General features: G+C 33.2%; 1 protein-coding gene across 4 annotated transcripts; it reads left to right on the top strand.

The window, feature by feature from the left end:
* The first annotated feature begins 5,550 nt into the window (after positions 1 to 5,550).
* On the top strand, positions 5,551 to 12,989 carry LOC104601743 (uncharacterized). Of its 4 annotated transcripts, none has more exons than XR_016079848.1 (8): positions 5,551 to 6,449; positions 6,558 to 6,671; positions 6,764 to 6,829; positions 6,942 to 7,007; positions 11,494 to 11,748; positions 11,879 to 11,937; positions 12,263 to 12,395; positions 12,477 to 12,989. XR_016079848.1 is itself a non-coding variant. In XM_088894006.1 (8 exons), exons 1-8 carry the CDS (start codon positions 5,898 to 5,900, stop codon positions 12,621 to 12,623), a joined length of 1,266 nt encoding a protein of 421 aa, XP_088750132.1. In that variant the 5' UTR covers positions 5,553 to 5,897; the 3' UTR covers positions 12,624 to 12,989. The 4 variants fall into 4 exon arrangements, 3 of the variants coding, with proteins under 3 accessions (XP_088750132.1, XP_019054049.1, XP_010263501.1); XM_088894006.1 differs by having other exon boundaries at positions 5,553 to 6,449; positions 11,868 to 11,937; positions 12,614 to 12,989; XM_019198504.2 differs by having other exon boundaries at positions 5,553 to 6,449; positions 11,868 to 11,937; positions 12,482 to 12,989.
* The last annotated feature ends 5,471 nt before the right edge of the window (positions 12,990 to 18,460 follow it).

Raw genomic sequence — 18,460 nt, 5'->3', positions numbered from 1 at the left:
CTATCATCTTAAGAGGTATTTGGTTTAGGAGAGTACTCAATTTTGTATAAATTCTTAAAAACAACAGGTGCCACCATTTATGGAAAATTTTGCATAACATTGACAGCATTTTAATAAAATGCCAAATAAGAAGTGATTGTTCCTTGCAAAACACACCTACCTAATGAACCAAGAACATTTTTTTATGACAAAAAACGACAATGGTACCAAATGCCCCTTAAATTGGTCTCTAGTGCTGAACTCTCCATAATACGATTATGCAATTATGCATCATAGAAATTGCATATTGCCCTCCACTCACCAAGGTTACAAATTTTGACATGATACGCCTACTATAGGGCATATCATATCATATCTTTTAAGGTTCGATATGAGATAGAATGGAAAATCGGTGGTATTGTCTTTTTTCCACCGTATCATACCCATATCGGGCATGTATCGGGGATGTAGCGGAGGCATATCAGTCGATATACTATGAAAAAGATACAAACAAAAAATGAAAAGAAAATAAAGGAGAAAAAAAGCATTATTTTCCTTGAAATAAGCCTTCTTTCACCCTCAAACGATTCTGAAACTCCAAACCTCATTTTTTTTTACTTAAATGCTTGAAAATGTTTAAATCTATGTTGATTTACATTTCTTATGTTCAAAATCACATTTTTTTTTGTGTGTTATGAATAGATCTCTGAAAACTTTATGAATAGATTTGGGAAAAATATAAAATAATAAAAGAACTGTAAATGTATTTTTTATTTGCCTGTAAAGACTTAATATGTTTTAGAGCTATGGATTATCTATTATATTCATAAAGCAATTGAAATTTCTTTTTCAATATATTTTTGTTTTTTTAATATTTTTAGAATTAAAAAATAAATAATTAATTATGTTTTATGATCTAATCACAAGGATTGAATATATTATAAATATATGGATGATCTATCATATTCAAAGAGTAATTGAAATTTCTTCTTCAATAATTATTTTTTCAATATATTGTGCAATGTTTATTTATTTTTGTCTTTTTGTAATTTTTGAAAATAAAAATAAACAATAATTATTTAAACATAAAATAATTATTAATTATATTTTCACTTGGAAGTTGTGCCAATGCATGTTTTATGGTTGGATAGGATAGTTGGGCTTTTCCCATCCCTTAAAATTTAAAATTATAATTAAGCACATGTTTTTTAATGAAATTAGAATTGATTATGATGTATTTCTTCATAAAACCATTAAAATATATTAATTTAATATATGTATACTTGATTGAGGCCTTAGGTTTAGTTTTATTGAAATATTTATATGCATTATTGAAGTATTCATAAGTATTTCCATACATATCTTTGCATATATTAAATTTTCTTCGATACATATGCATATCCAAAGTATATCTTGACAAGTCTCTTAAAATTGGAAAGAATTGGCTTTTCAATACACTTATGTTTCTGATACCTTTTCCGATGCCTTGAACCTTGCTACTCCCTCTTAACATACAAACAACAGAATGTGAAGTTGTGTTTTGAACTTTTACAAGTTCCGTCAAAGTTTGAATGGGCTACACATTTGTTGTTATAACGCGGGCCACACTTCCATTTTTATTGTAACATATTCCTCTTTTGGGGAGAAGTGTAAAAGTAATGTGAGGTGGGTTAACACTCCTGTTACTCTTTTTGTCCCTTTTTAAAGCAAAAAATGAAAAAAAAAATCTTTTAACCCTAGCCTGTCGTATAAGTATGAAATTTTACCTTGTTCAAAACCTTTCGCCCACACACAAAAGCTCAAAGAGAGAAAACAATCAGTTCATGTCTTCCATTCGATGAACAGGGAGAATATAGAACCTATTGGAATATTTCTCTTCCAACATTCTTTAAGTCCTCTACTACCCAAGTATTTGTTTCTCCAATTATTTTTGTACCCATTGAGAATCGGTCCCTCTAATCTTCTTCCTAGTAACATGGACAAAAAGGACAAATAGAGATATGCCTTCCCAATTCCCACAAATGATGGTTATTATGGCTCTTGCTCAAAATAAGCCCATATACTTTAATAATTGAGCAAGGAGGCTTTGGATGTCTTTGATGTCTCTAAAATCACATAGATTTCTAATATGGTATTAATCAGACCATACTAAACAATATGACACCAATTTCATAAATCTTGATAGTTTATTACACCCTTTTCTCAAAACAAGCCCCTATACCTTAATAATTGAGCATAGAGGCTTCAAATGTCTTTGAAATTCTCTAAAATCACATAAAGGCTTCAAATTTCTTATACAGTAGTAATTAGACCGTATTAAAAAATATCACACCGATTCCATGATACTTGATAGTTTATTGTCCCTCTTGCTCAAAACAAGCCCCTATGCTCTATTAATTAAACATGAAGGCTTTGGATGTCTATAAATATCTATGAAATCTCATAGATTTTTTATATGGTATTAATTAAACTTATTAGATTTTACTAAAAAATCTTTATACTTTATAAAGTATGTTGCACAATGGAGAGATTTCAATTAGTGCAATATGATACACTAAGGCTGCGTTTGGAAATGATGCAAATAAGTGTGAATGCAGATATGTAGAGTGTAAAACGGTTCATATAAATTGCATAGTTGGGTTAGTTTTGCATTGACAAATTTACCTTCTTACCAACAAACTTTTAACTGTAATGGATGCAAACATGAATTTCAATAAAGCATGTGATTTTTTTTTTATCAAAAGCCCACTTGAATGCGGTATTACTTCTTTTTTATTGATGTACTTTTACATCTTATTATCAATGTAAATATGCATTGGTCTTTCATTTATAAATGCATAAATATAATGTTGCCAAACACAGGCAAAAGTGAACTAGAGTGCAAATTTACCCTGAACTAGGATTTACACTCCATTTGCATTGTTTCCAAACGCAGCCTAAGAGTCTTTAAAAAAATGAGACACTGGGCAAAAAAGAAAGGGGGAGAGGAAGAGGGTCCAGGGGTTCAACATTGTTGCTGATAGTATTAAAGGGGCAAGGGGACTATAATAATTGGTCAAGCAACTATTTATAAAGTTTCACCCTATTCAAAACCTTCCAAAGAACACACACAAAGAGAGAGAGAGAGAGGGAGAGAGAGAGAGAGAGTAATCAGTGTATGTCTTCCATTTGATGAATAGAGCATACAAGACTTGCTGAAAAGCTTCTTCTCTACCACCGTTCTTTAAGTCTTTTTCCACCACTTAGTAAGGATGGCAATTTCACAGGAATTTTCAATTATCCAACCTGTCCCAACCCTAATAGGACATGTTTATCAAAACCCTATAAGTTTTGGGATTTTAGATTAAAACCCTATAAGGTTTGGGACGGGTTTGGGTTTTGACTTTAGGGTATCCAATACCTGATATCCGAGATGCATAAATATGAACCTATTATATTATATATCATGCATAAATTTATAAATTTTAAGTACTAAGATAATTATTCTATTATTAATATTTTATTTGTATAAATTTCTTGGGATTAAAATCATTATTTGATGTAAATTTTGATTTGATAGATTGTTTATTTCATTTAGTTATAAAATGCTAATTTTAAATATTATTTCTTAAAGTAGTGCTAAGAGATTTGGTACCATCATTAATTGATCCAAGTTCAAGTCACACTATAAGTATTAAGAAACTTTTTTAGTAGAAAAAGTTTGTTAAAGGGGTTTAACGGGTGGGATGGGTTGGGTTTAGGAAATTGAGAAGAAAGTTAGATGGGTTTGGAATAAGGGATACATAGACGGGTTTAGGAATGGATAGGACAATTTGCACAGGTACCCTACCCATTGACATTCCTCCTACTTAGGTATTTGTCTCTCTAGACTCTAATTTTGAGATGCTCTCTTCATTGTTCAAAGTCTTCCTCCGAGAGGACTTGATGAAAATGTTTTTTTTTTCATTTTTTTATTTAAAGAAAAAAGGAAAAAAAGAGTAACAAGAGTATTAACCCCACCTCCCGCTACTTTTACACATCTCCCCAAAGAGTAATGTATTACAATGCAGTGAAAGTGCAGCCCACATTATAACAACAATGTGTGGCCCATCCAATATCGTTTCATCAAATATAGCGAATGACCACCAAAGGGCTTATTTACATAAACTTAGCCAAACATTTGGAAGACTTAGTATATATTTGGCATAGCTTCCATTAATTAAATAAACGTTTCTATTTGATTTGTTTTCAAAACCGAGAAACAACACTTGATAAACATTTTGCCATAACTTGTTGACAACTAGATGCCACTAGCCACCACCTCAACAAAGCAGAAAATATGTGTCCAAAACGTTATAATGGGACCAATGCTGTTTTGACGATGACATAACACCATTTATTTGATAAACGAAAGCCATACCATACCAAACACCACCTTAGTGCATTATCAAAGAGGTGCCCTGCCCTCCTTCAACTGTTTCATGCATTTTCTAGAACCCACATTGAATAGGGATTTTAACCATCTGATTACCGATTACTGAATAGTGATCTACAGTGCAGGTAAAAAGAGTGAATGATTTCTAACCTTAATTTGAAGGGAAATTGTCTAAAATTCTCCATGGGTTTTCAACATTTCTCTTAAACTCGCAACTTTTCAAAATGTCTAAAACTCACCAAGACATTAAGTTTTTATTTTCCAAAACTCACTTTCCGTTATTGCACCCTTAATGCTTCTTAACAGAGGTGTCCATATCAGCATAAATAACAATTTTCATGACCAAATTACCCTTGAATGGTGAGAGAGGAAAATGGTCTTTTTTCAGTTTTCAATATTCTAGTTTTTTTTTTTTTTGCATTTTTAGTGTTTTGTTATAATTTCCAATGGTTTTTTTATAATTTCTGTTTTTTTACATTTTTCTATTTTCTACAATCTATAAATTTTCCTGTATTTTTGTTATTTATTTATAATTTCTGTGTTTTTCTATAATTTTTGTTTTTTTCTACAATTTTTATTTTCTGATTTTGTTTTTCAATTTCTATAGTTTCTATAATTTGAAAATAATTTTTTATTTTGTTTGCAATTTCTATAATTTTTTATATTTTTTTTGTAATTTCTATGTTTTTATGTATTTTATATTTGACAATATTTTTTTGAATTTTTTCTTTTTTCATGTCTAAATATTAAAATGGTAATATATTAACATCTATTAATTTGTTTTGTATATATTTTATATTTTTTATGAAGATTAAAATGATAATATATTAACACCCGATTAGTCTGTTTAACATCAAGTTAGTGACATGATGAATTTTAAACATTTTGAAAAAAAAAATCTATAACGAAGAAAAGATATGGTATGAAAATAGTTTTGATCAATCAAAACCCACCCTTGAATTTTAATAAATAACACGTACTACGCTTATCATTCCAATTTATTGGTTGATTGTTTTTGGGATATCATATCTTTTCCGTAGTTTGAAAAATGATCAGAAGACATGGTGAGTTTTTAGAAAATTTCCCTAATTTAAATATGGGCCTCTGACTGTTACTCTCCGAAAGCGAGAGAGAGAGAAAGACCAAAATTCGATTTTTATGAGAACCGTACTTTCTTTCCACGGAAACACACACAAACAAAGCAACCGTATTCTCTCTTCCCTGCGCTTCCTGAATCCTCTGTCTCAGCTTCTGCTAACTACTTACTAGTCGGGGTGGTTGTTTATTATTACAGACATCACTCCGCGCCCAGAAAAAAAGTAATAAATAAATAAACCCAGAAAGTGAGGAACTCAAGAAACCAAAATCCATAGAAAATAGAGGCAGAGGAAGGCTGTGGAGATGGTTTTGCAGAAGCAGCACCACCTCTTCACCTGGGATTTCTATTTTTAATCTTTAGCTAAGCTTTGCTTCTTTGTTTCTCTATGCTTTCTGACTCATTTGTATGGCGGACACGTATGATCAAGCTTGCTCTTCCCCTCCTCCTCCCTCCTCCTTTTCTCATTCTCTTCCCCCTCCACCTTCTCGTCCCGCAGTTGAGAAATCAGACGAAATCTCGCTTTTTCTTCATCAACTCCTCCAGTCATCGTCATCCTCTGTTTGCATGCCTGACAGGACCAAAGAGATATCCTTCTCATCTCCTCTTCCTCTTCCTCACCCTCCTCCCCCCGGTTTCTTTTCTTCTCATCCGCAGAGTACATCTAATGCTCTGCCCGGCGGCTATCAACTCCCACCATGCGGATCGTCTTTTCTTCTTCCCCCATCCTGTGACTTCCGAGTCAGGGATGGAACCTCAACGGCTGAGTCCTCCGGCGCAGCCGACTTTTCCAGTCTCATTCTCTCTTCTTCCAGCTTTTGTTTACCGGACGAGGCCAAAGAGACCGCAACCACTACGACTTCCGCTAGGACTGGGGACTGCGATGCAGTGATTGCAACTGTGAAGCGAAGAAAGTCCCCGTTGGACAATGATCTCGACGACTATGAATGCGAAAGCGAGGTTCTTTTATTCTCGTTTGCATCCGTATTTCTTGCTCTTTGTAAAAATTGTTATTTCCATTGCTTTTTTAATTATCAAATTCGATGGGGATGAACTGATTGAACGTAGGAGGGTCTTGAAGCGTCGGAGGGACCGTCCAAGCCGGTGCCACCTCGTACCTCTTCCTCTTATTCTTCTTCCAAGAGAAGCAGAGCGGCGGAAGTTCACAATTTGTCTGAAAAGGTTGATTCATAGTATGCCCTCATGCCTTACTTTTTCTTTTCTTTCCTACATTTCATAGCGAATTTATTTCAAGTGTTAAAAATGTTGGACAGAGGAGGAGGAGTAGGATAAATGAAAAAATGAAAGCATTGCAGAATCTAATCCCGAATTCTAACAAGGTATCGTTCTTTTTCTTTTTTTCTTTTTTTATTTTGTAATGCTTTCTGGGTTAAAGGCCTTTTGGGGCTTGAATGCTCGAATGAGCGGTATCTGATTTTCTGCTTGTGACAGACGGATAAGGCTTCAATGCTGGATGAAGCCATTGAATATCTTAAGCAGCTTCAGCTTCAAGTACAGGTGAGTACGTCTTCTTTGGACGCTGCGGCGTCCCCTGTCTTGAACTAATTCCCCCCCAACTCCCTCCCTCCCCCCCCCCCCCCCCCCCCCCCCAAAAAAAAAAGGTAGAATAAAGGGAGAAAAAAAAATCTCTTCGTTTCTGGCTTATGTATTATTGCACGCTGAAGGAAGGTCAAAAGGGAAATTTCTTTATAAGTGCCTAGAACATATGTAGTTTCAGAAAAAAAGTATTTTATCTTCTTTGGTGCTAATCAAAGGTGAAAAAGTCCTTTTGTATCTAATATAATGATTATAAGGCACTAGGGAATGAAGTTCTCCATTTTGGTCAACTGATCTTGATTCAGCACTCAAAATAGTAACCTCAGAATATTTTAGGAAGGTGATTGCAGTTTTAGGTTATTCACTTATTAATGGCATGAGATTCAATTGTTAACTTCAAGCAAACCTAAGCCAATTGTAATTATGAAGTCATAGTCTTGCCGCTGTTGACATGCAACTGGGGTATTAGAAGTCGTTCCATCTTTATCTGATGGTTATGGTCCTTGTGGATTGGAGGTTGGGTTAATCACTTTTTTTCCCCATAAGGTTTTAGCTAAGGGGAAAATGATGAAATGGCTATAAGCAGCAATATTTCTCCCAGTTAAATGCTTAATTTGACTGAAGTATATGGATACTTAGCATGAACAAAATTGATCTAAGGGAAGCTGCCCTTACTTGCTTTGACTAGGACTGATGGCTTTATGAAGTAACATCCACTGTAGAAACAGTAGGTTTTAACTGGAAAACTTACAATGGATCTTACTTTTGAAATTAGAGTTTGGCTGACTATTTTGACTAGGATCAATATCTTATCTTGATTTCTTGTTTTTCTTCATTCTAGTTTGTTTTTTATGCTTAACATTTCATGGATTTAACATTTATTGCTACTGAAATCTCATCATCATCATCATCATCCAAGCCTTACCCCAACTATATGGGGTTGCCTACATGAATCCTGTTTCACCATTCTGTTCTGTTTAATGTCATATCCATTGTTAAATTATTAGCACTTAAATCATTTCTTACTATTTTGACCCATGTCCTTTTTGGTCTACCCCTACCCCTTCTAGCTCCTTCAACTTGCAAGAAATCACTTCTTATTATGGGTGCTGTGAAAGGTCATGCACATGACCCACCAAATCTAAGTTCTTTTTATACCTTAAGTAAAACCATATTCGTTTTTTTAGTCAGATCATATTTTGAAAGCCTTCTTTTTCTCAACCATGGGAAAATGTGCATTCTATAAGATATTTTTAAGTTATTTCTGGTATAAGATCACTTGTTGAGCCTTCAATGTGCATCTGAAGGTTAACAATGTAGAGGAAACCTCAACCAAATTATGTTTTGAAGTAGGAGACCTATTTAGGGTTTTCTCAAGGGATGAATTTTTCGGGTGCTCTTTGGCATCCTAATAAGGACTACTTATGGATGAACCCTTTTGAAAATTCTTTGGGCAGATGGGTATGCTATCTTTTAATTGGTGGGACAGTTCAATTAAACTACCATATCCTATCCTATTCATTTATTCATTTTCTTTGTCCATTTTTTAAAGTGTTTGGTTGCATAATTGCATGTTATTTGGTAGTGAGACCTATAAAAGACTTAATTGGACGACTCTATGACTAGGAAATATGTGAAAGATTATTTTCAAGGCTATAAATCTTGGGGTTTGTTCTAGCAGCTTATGAGGAATGAATAGTCTTATTTGGACAAAGATAACATGGGAAATTAAATGTGTCTTCTAGTTAAATCTCAAGAGCAGTGACCACAATACCCAGAGTGAGAATTTTCCAGAAAGACTAGTTGTGTGTCTAGTGGTTTATCTACTGCTGGGTGTTAGTGGTATTACACAGGTCTAAAATACTTTGAAATGGTATGAACTGTGGATCAAGTTTCTATAGGGGTTTGGGTTTGGCATGTTTAAAGTGCATCAGGAAGTTATTGCCAATAGAAATTTGAAAGAGTAGGATCAACAATCAATCCTGTTTTTCATCAGTCAATAATCAATCCCTTTTTTTGTAACACAACTAGCTCTTAGTGTTTTTTATAATAAACATGAAATGCAATTCTTTTTTAATTGTTATGTTGCCCAATGATGGTCCTGGCTATTTGGGTTTTTGGAGGGATAGACTGAATAAAGACCTAAAATTTGACTTTTTTTTTCTCTCTTTTGTACACAAATTGGTTGCTCTCAGACTTGAACCCAAGCTCTCACACTTGTCACCCATGATTTCACCATTGCACCAAGCAATGGCTCCTAAACATATTTCTTTCTCTGAGCAAAAGGAAAACAGAAAAATAAAATGAAATGTAATTTTTTTTGGTGATGGAAGTAAACCAGAACTCCAGGAAAATTTGTGTTGATATGGTAATCTTCCAAGTGCCATGGAATTGAATGACTAGGAGAGACTACTCTTCAAAGCTGTCAAGTGTCAAATGAATTCTGTTAAGATCTACTTTAGATTTTGTTTTTGATATGTTAATCAATGATTTTGTATGATTGTATCAATCGGGATGCAGCTGTCCTTCTTAATAGATCAATCTAGTGATTGGTATTAGTTATATGGCAAGAATACATATTGGTCTTGCATTATTGACTCTGCATTTCCATCTTCCATTTGTGTTTCTATGTTGAGGTGACCACTGGAAGGTCTTGACCAAACCTCAGTCTTATTCTGAAAACTTTCTGCCTCTTATCGTGAAGGTTTAGATACTGTTACTGAAGAACTAATATTTATTAACAGGCAAATTAATTTAGTAGTAGAGGGGACAGAAGTTTGCCAGAATTTATTCTTTTTCCCCCTCAAAGCAAAAGATAAAATCAGAAATTACTATGAGAATGATTAGTCATGCATTTCTTACTTTTGATACATTTGTTCACTGGAAAGGTTTGGTGAGGAACCCCTAAATAGCACCTGCTAGCAAGTAGCAACTATCTTTCATGTATTGTGCATGGCATTGATTTACCAATTTAATATAATGAAAACTCAGGCCCCGTTAGGTTCGTGGGAATAGGGGTCTGGAATTGGAATTGGAATGGGCTATTCTGATTCCAACTGTTTGGTTGGATGGAATCAGAATTCCATTCCCATTCCTGCTGGAATGGCATTCCCCCATTTGAGGGAATGGCCATTCCCTGCCCCTCCCTTGGTAATGAAATCCCATTCCTGCTGATTTCAGTTCCCATTCCAAATCCTGTTTGAACCAAACAGACTAGGGGATTGGACCATTCCGATTTCGATTCTGGAAGATTTTGATTCCGATTCCAATTTCAACTGCAAACCAAATGGACCCTCAGAATCAGAACCGGAATCAAAATCGGAATAGTCCATTCCCATAGTCTGTTTGGTTCAGACAGGAATGGGAATGGAAATAAGAATCAGCAGGAGTGGGATTTCATTCCCAAGGGAGGGGCAGGGAATGACCATTCCATCAAATGGGGGATGCCATTCCAGTTGGAATTGGAATGGGATTCCGATTCTGCCCAACCAAACAGTTGGAATCGGAATAGCCCATTCCGATTCCAGACCCCTATTCCTGCAAACCAAATGGGACCTCAATAATGCCTCTGGAAGCTGATTCTGAACAAGGATTTCCATCATTCAATTTAGCCTCAAAATGTAAGATGCAAGATTTAGATCAAGGTATTTCAGATAATCAAAGGTAGAACAATTAGATAAATTAGGGTTGTATACATCACAGTAGCAAGTTGTCAATCACTAATCTGGCCAAATGACTTTGATGCTATAATGCTTCCTAGAAGTTGCAGCCACCTCAGTGTAATGGTAAAATTGCAGGCTTAGTGTGAGAATGTGGGTTTTAGTGTAAGAGCAGTCACTTTGTGCTGGAAAATAGGCCAAAGGTGAGGTCTATATCCAGTCCACTTCTCAAGACCCCAGATAGCAGGGACTAACATTGGGTTGTGACCTTTTTCAACCAAAATGACTTGTACCTTTGGATTATTAAGTATGTTTTATTTTTACCCTTGCATAGTTTTCTGTCAATCTGCTGGAGCAAACCGACTGCAATTTTGTCACTTGAGTTGTGTCTATCCAAATCTAACTTTCTTTTTACCAGTTTATCATCATGGAAACTCCCTGCTAGATTGGCAGTAAGATATTAGGATTCATGACTCCATGAGTTGATGCCTCTCCCCTTATTTTTGTAGGAGCTGCCCTGTTCCTATTTCTTAGTTTTAGTTGGTTTGAATGTTGTGTTTTTAGTAATCAGGCTATATCTTAGTTTGGAGCAACCATTGACCTTGGATCATGTAATCTCTCTCTTTGCAACTGAATAGCTCCCCCCAACCACCACCAGTAAAACAATAAACAGGGTGACAAGAACAAAGGAAGAAAATGAAGGAAAAAAGAGCAAGTGAAGCAAGAATGAAAACAAGTTGAAATGAATTAATTATTCTGACATTATTTCATCATGACATGCTTTGCAGATGTTGTCAATGAAAAATGGATTGGTTTTACATCCAATGTACCTGCCTGGAGTATTGCAGCCTATACCGCTGCCTCAGGTGCCAATCAACATAAATGAGGGAAGTACATCCAGAATGTCTAACCAACTAACTTCCTCTTACCAACCAATTGATTTGTCCACTATGGCCAATATCACTAATTCAGAAACCTCATTTGCAACAGAATCATCAATTCAAGCTTACCACGGACCACTTCTGCTCTCCACATCCTCCAAGGTAGGCTGAGTTTGACACCTCAGATACTGTTATATATATATATCAGAGAGAGAGAAAGAGAGAGAGAGAGAGAGAGAGGTTCATGGGAGTAAGGCCCACCATTTTGTTTGCATGTGAAGGAAATCTACAGGGAGAGTATATTGCCTCCGCAACAAATAAGTACAAGTCGTTCTGTGAAGAACCTATCAGGTGCGTCTTCTTAGCCAAAGAAGCCAAGAATGTTTGCATTCATTTCCCTAAGATAGAGAAGACATTATTTTGCTGGCCACTGTGCTAAATGGATTTCAAAATTCATTCCATTTAAACCATGCGAGCATAAATAACATAGTATATATTGGTCATTTTCATTGAGACGGTTCAAACACAAGTCAAATTGCTGCATTTCTGATGATGTCTAGGTATAATGATAATTCCACAAGGCTACTAATCAGATGATCTATCTTAAAACTATGATTCTTTTCACAATTCTGTAGCTACTTTTGCACTAAATTCAAAATGCAATCCATGACTGCAGCACATAGGCATTTTGATGCGCAAGGCTTGGGGAACAACTCTCAACTAGGGTGCATGTCACGGTCCGAAAGATCAGAAGATGTACTCTCTAAGGACGTAAACGATAACAAGATTTTCATTCAACGTCCACATGGGTAAGGGATTACTGTGAAACAGGTGTTACCTCGTATATGATAGCCATTCGGTCTTATATGTTTCCTTGTATGGATATACAGCACAGATACAAGAATTGTGTCAAATGACAAAGGCAATACAAAGATGCCCAACTACTGAAGTTGGTCACACCAGCCTTCAAGCATCTCATCGACTCTTGATTTGTTGTAGCTTAATTATGATTCTCCATGCTGATCAGGAACGCCTGAAGTACTTTGTATTCAAATACTTCAAAGTGGAGCGATGAGCAGAGATCCGGCGTTCAGTCTGTGGTGTTTGGCGCAAGTTTCCTTGTGGAAAGTTTGATGGAAAATGGTGATGTTTTTTTTATGTAAATTGATTATTCTTTGGGCGGGGTGATAAACTGATAACCCTCACCTATATTCTCTATGATTCTTAGAGGGAAACAAATTATACCTGGGAAGTTTAGAACTTTCTTGATGCTTATGGCATGGACAAAGATGGTGGCCTGAACCATTATGGACCAATTTTGGATCTGGGTAGATGGTCCTTGTATTTGTAGCTAGAACCAATTGGACTGACAGTCACGGCTTATATCAATTATATTTCTCTGATTTTTCCCATGGTTTAAAATACAGGGTTTAGAGTTAAAAATTCGATGCCATAATTCCAATTGCGATGAGTGGGCTGGGCCTCGTAAAATCTGGAAAGTGGAGCCTCCTAACTCCTAGGATCAAGGAATGTAATGTGGGCTGGGCCCGTTGTGCCAACCTGGGATCAGGGGAGAGCATAAAAGAAAACTGATGATCCCAAGGGGCAAGAAGGTCCAGATCTACAAACAGGGCTGAGTTGGTCCCTCAAATGTAGAGATGAGAGTAAGTACCCTGAATATCATCATAGAGATGAGCGTAAGCAACAAAGCTTCTTTAGGAGAAGGATGGACCCTGGAGACGTAATGGTGGGCATCATAACTAGCGATAAGTTAGAACTGCATAGATGTTGCAGAGATTTTAGCAGGACGAAATGAACCTAGCAATGAATCAATTGGGATCTGTCAAATCTGGATCAAGGTTGAGACTATAGTCGGGTATTATTTCAAAGGCAGTGCCTAGAATTTAACCCGTATGATCCGATAAGGTATCTACTGATCATGGTGTTGGTATCCAAATTAAGCTTTTCAGTGAAGTACCAACTGGAATGGAGTTTAGCAAATTCTAATAAGTGAAGGGGAGTTTCAATAATTAACCCTATTACCTTTTGAGTTTGAGGGATACCAAGATACAACTAGGAGAGGACTGAGGAGTCTGCTATTTTCCTCTTTTCTTTTAAATATTTTTTCTTTTTATTTCTTTTCCATCATTCCGGTCTTTTTCCTCATTCTCTTTACGACCAATTTAGAAAAAAGTAATGGGGTTTTGTATCGGGGTCTTTTTTTTCCATACCTTATTTTCTACGCCATAGGCCCAAAGCCTAGGTGCCTAGTTTGGGCTTGTAATCTATCTATCTATCTATTTATCTATATATATATATATAGTAATAAATTCCATGTCACCATACCTCTCCTTGCTCCAATTCCCCCTTTCTATCTGTTTTTTTTTTGAATTTTTATTTTTTTATTCCGCATAATTACCCACTAAGTCAATAAGAAAATCACATAAGCTTAACCAAGGTTTAAAATTTCGATACGATACACCCGATACAGGGTGTATCGTATTGTATCTTTGAAAAATATATACAGGATATGCATGGAAATCGGACGTTTCGTCTTTTTTCATGCTTATTAGACCTGTATTGGAGCGTATTGAGGGTGTATTGGGGGTGTATGCGGGGCATATCGGTAGCATATGGACAAAAAAGATACGGCCAAAAACTAAAAAAAAATTAAAGGGGGGAATTTAGTTTCTTTTGCCTAGAATAAGCTTTCTTTCACCCCTTAAATGACTCTAAAACTCCAAACTTCATTCCAAGAGTGTTAGATTTGCAAAAGTTTTTAAAAAACAAGTGTGAATCATTAATTCTTTTAAAGTTTTTTCGAATTTTGAAAAAATAGGTAAAATTTTTCAATTTTTTATAATATCTTGTGATTTCTTTAAATTTATTTTGATCTACATTTCTTGCCTTTAAAATCACTTTTTTTTTGTGTTATCAATAGATTTATGGAAATTTCATGAAGATATTTAGGGAAATATAAATTAACAAAAAATTTGAAAATGTAATTTTTTCTCTACCTATAAAGACTAAATATCTTTTAGATCTATGGATTTATCTATCATATCCATAGAGCAATTAAAATTTCTTCATTTTTTTTTGATTTTTTATATTTTTAGAATTAAAAAATAAATAATAATTAATTACATTTTATCATTTGATCACAACAATTGAATATATTATAATTCTATGGATGATCTATCATATCCACAAACCAATTGAAATTTCCTCTTTAATAATTTTTTTTTATTTATATATTTTTAGAATTAAAAAAAATAAATAATTAATTAAAATTTCTTCTTTAATAACTATTTTTGAATATGTTATATAATGTTTATTTATTTTTTATAATTTCTGAAAATGAATAGTAAATAATAATTATTTAAATAATAAATAATTATTAATTATATTTTCACATAGAAGTTGTGCCAATGCATGTTTTATGGTTGGATAGGAGAGTTGGGTTTTTCCCATCCCGTAAAACTTAAGAATTATAATTTATAAATTATAATTAAAGTATTTATAGTGTTTCCAAGCGTATCTATGCATATCTTAGTATTTCTCCCATATGCATGTGTACCCAAGGCGTATCCCGATACGTCTCTTAAAATTGCCTTTCTGATATACTTGGTGTTTTCAATACTTTGAACCTTGGGCTTAACTATTTCTAACAACCATAAGGAAAGAAGGATTTTCTTTTCTAATGTTTAGCCAGGTGGCACCACTTTCCCCCACTTTCTCCTAAATTGACTTTAATTCCTATTTATCTCCTAAATTGTCTCTAACTCCTATTTGTCTCTTAAATTATCTCTAATTTAGTAGAGAAATTCTCTCATAATTCCTAAACTATCTCTAATTCCAATTTATCCTCTCCCCCACTTTTTATCTATATCTATCTAAAAAAGTTTCAATTTAAAAATTTCAGAATTATTTAAATATTATAATAAAATTATATACTAAATTAAATATTTATTTAGAACACAAAAATTCATTATTATAGATTTAATAATATTCACATTATTGACAATTCTATTTTTACAAAATTTATCATGAAATTATGTAATAACAATATAAATTATAATTTTATGAATTATTCAATTTAAATGCTATTAAATAATAAAAATTTAACATTAAAAATAAAACATTATTTTCAATAACTAAATATCTTAAATAACAAAACATTAAAAATAGCTAAACAATTATATAACAAAATATTTAATATTACATAATAACATTAAAATAAATAAAATTCAAATTATGAAAAATTTAAAATATTTTACATATTATTTAAATATTTAAATAACGAAATATAACATGACTAAATCTTAAAGAGTTGGAAAATGAAATTATGTAATAAATTAAAAAAAATGTAGAAAAATAATTATAATAGATTTCATAATATTCATATTAATAATAGTTTATTATTTTACAAACTTAATGATGAATTATGTAATAATAGTACTAATTATAATTTTACTGATTATTAAATTCAATAAATATTTAAAATTTTAAATAAAAATATTATTTAAATAACTAAATAATATTGTAAATAACTAATTTCACTTATATCAATTAATAATTATAGAAAATAAATTTCAAAAAATAATATTTATTAGTAATGATTTTATAATAATAGTGTACATTCATTATATATTTATCTATATACATACAAAAATTAATATTTATTTTATTTTCAGTAATTATTTATTGTGTTTTTGATAAATATGTTTTCATTAGTTATTTATAAATCTATTTTTATTTTGTTATTTAACAATAAATTGTTAAAAATTATTGGATATTAAACAACTATTGTTTAAAATTTGGAATTTAATTTATCATTATTTATTGTATTTTTGTTATTTATTTTTAGTAATTATGTATTTTTTATAATTTATTAATTAATATTTATTAGAGATTAAACTATTTTTTGAGATTACACTATTTATTGACTAATTTAATATATTTCTAGTATTTATTGTATTTCTATTGTAAATTTATTTTTAATAGTTGTATTTTTTTGCTATAAATTTTCAATAATTATAAGAGATTAAAACATTGTTATTTGTTAGAGATTAGGCTATTAATTTAGCTGAAATTAGGAGTGTTCAAGGATTTGTTCAATTCAGTTGTAGGCTATTTTGCAAACCAAATTGACTTGGTTAGGTCAGGAGTTTGTCACTCGAAATGGTTGACCATTAGTGAAAACCTACCAACTCGGGTTGTATCAATTTGGGTCTATTTTTAGTTTGGTTTGATTATTCAAAGAATTTAAACTTAAAAATTAAATTTAAATTTAATAAATTACAATGATATTATTAAAAAAAATTAAATTCATGATATAAAATATTTTAGACTAAGAAATATGGGAATTTCCCACTTTTTTGTATTAAAAATTTATATTTAAAATATAAAATATTAATATATATCTATGGTCGAGTCAATTTAGTTTTGGTCGGTTTACTAATAGCCAAATTGAAACTGACCTAAGTTGGTCGAGTTGGAAAATTGCTAAACCAAAGCTGATTGAAAATACTAGAAAACTGACCAATTCGGGTCAAGTTTGATCGGATTGGTTATTAAAAAGTTAAAATATAAAACAATTATATACTCCTATGTATTTCTATTGTTTAACTTTCTCTTAACAAAATCCAAGCATCACACGGGTCCTCACTAGTATATATATATATATATATATATATATATATAAATAGATGCTGGAAAGATATGATATGGGAAGAGTTTTGACCAATCCAAACCCACCTATGAATTTTGATAAATAACACCTGATTCGCTACCACGTTTGTGATTCTCGTTAACTTTTCAAAAGTTTTTCAGATATCACATCTTTCCATACAAAAGTTGAACCCTAAAGATAATTAATTTTTATTATTATATGCTATTGGCTGAAAGTCTGGCCTGACTCAGTCTGGGCTTAGGCTATAGCCCTTATCAAGTTATCATAGGTGCTAAACCCAACCTAGTCTGGTCAGGGCTCTCTCCGGAGAAACTATCTAAAGAGGACAGTCCAAAAGGCTGCTCATGTAGGATCGGTCCACCTAGAAAAGCCAATCCACTGTAATTCAGCCCTTCCAAACGGTTAGGCACCATTTGGTTCGTGGGAATAGAGGTCTGGAATCAGACTGTCTTAATTCCTGCTGGAATGGCATTTAGGGGATGCCATTCCCTACCTCTCCCTTAAGAATGAAATCCCATACCTGTTAACTCCCATTCCTGTTTGAACCAAACAAACTATGGAAATGGACTATTCTAATTCCGATTTCAAAGGATTTTGATTCCAATTTCAACTGCGAACCAAACAAATCCTTAATAATGTCAAGAGAATGGATCAGGTTAGGATAAGCGAAACCCTTCTGCTACCCCATCCATGTAGATTGTTGTTTTCTCGAAAGTCAAAGATGCAGCACTGAGGAGGGGGAACGGGAGAACCGACTCCCATCATCCTTCGACCAACCTGTGTTTTCATTTGCAAGCTAGCATATCTCCTTCAGCCTCCTTTGTAGCCTTACTACCAATATTTACTACTTGTAGCTTGTCAAATCACAATAAATTGTATCTGGTCTATTAGCTTTGTCTTATGGTGGTGGCCAGCTGACTCAAATGTGGGCCGGCAATAACCCCTCAGCAAGAATCTATCTGTCCAAATAGTCATTCATACAAGAGCTCTTACTCATATTAATGCATTGATACAGTGCAGTCGCTTAAAACATTGAATCATATAGGACCGATTGCTTATCCTGAAATACTTCATTATTTAAATTCTAGCCTATAACAAATAGGTTTTTCCTATGTATTGCCAATTAATGGAGCCTATCTAACACTAGGGTCATTATCCAATATTTGTCCCAGTTGCTATCTA

Source organism: Nelumbo nucifera, chromosome 1 (assembly GCF_055504915.1).
Source record: "Nelumbo nucifera cultivar China Antique chromosome 1, China Antique-T2T, whole genome shotgun sequence".
Taxonomy (NCBI): Eukaryota; Viridiplantae; Streptophyta; class Magnoliopsida; order Proteales; family Nelumbonaceae; genus Nelumbo; species Nelumbo nucifera.
This window is presented reverse-complemented; position numbering and strand designations above follow the sequence as displayed.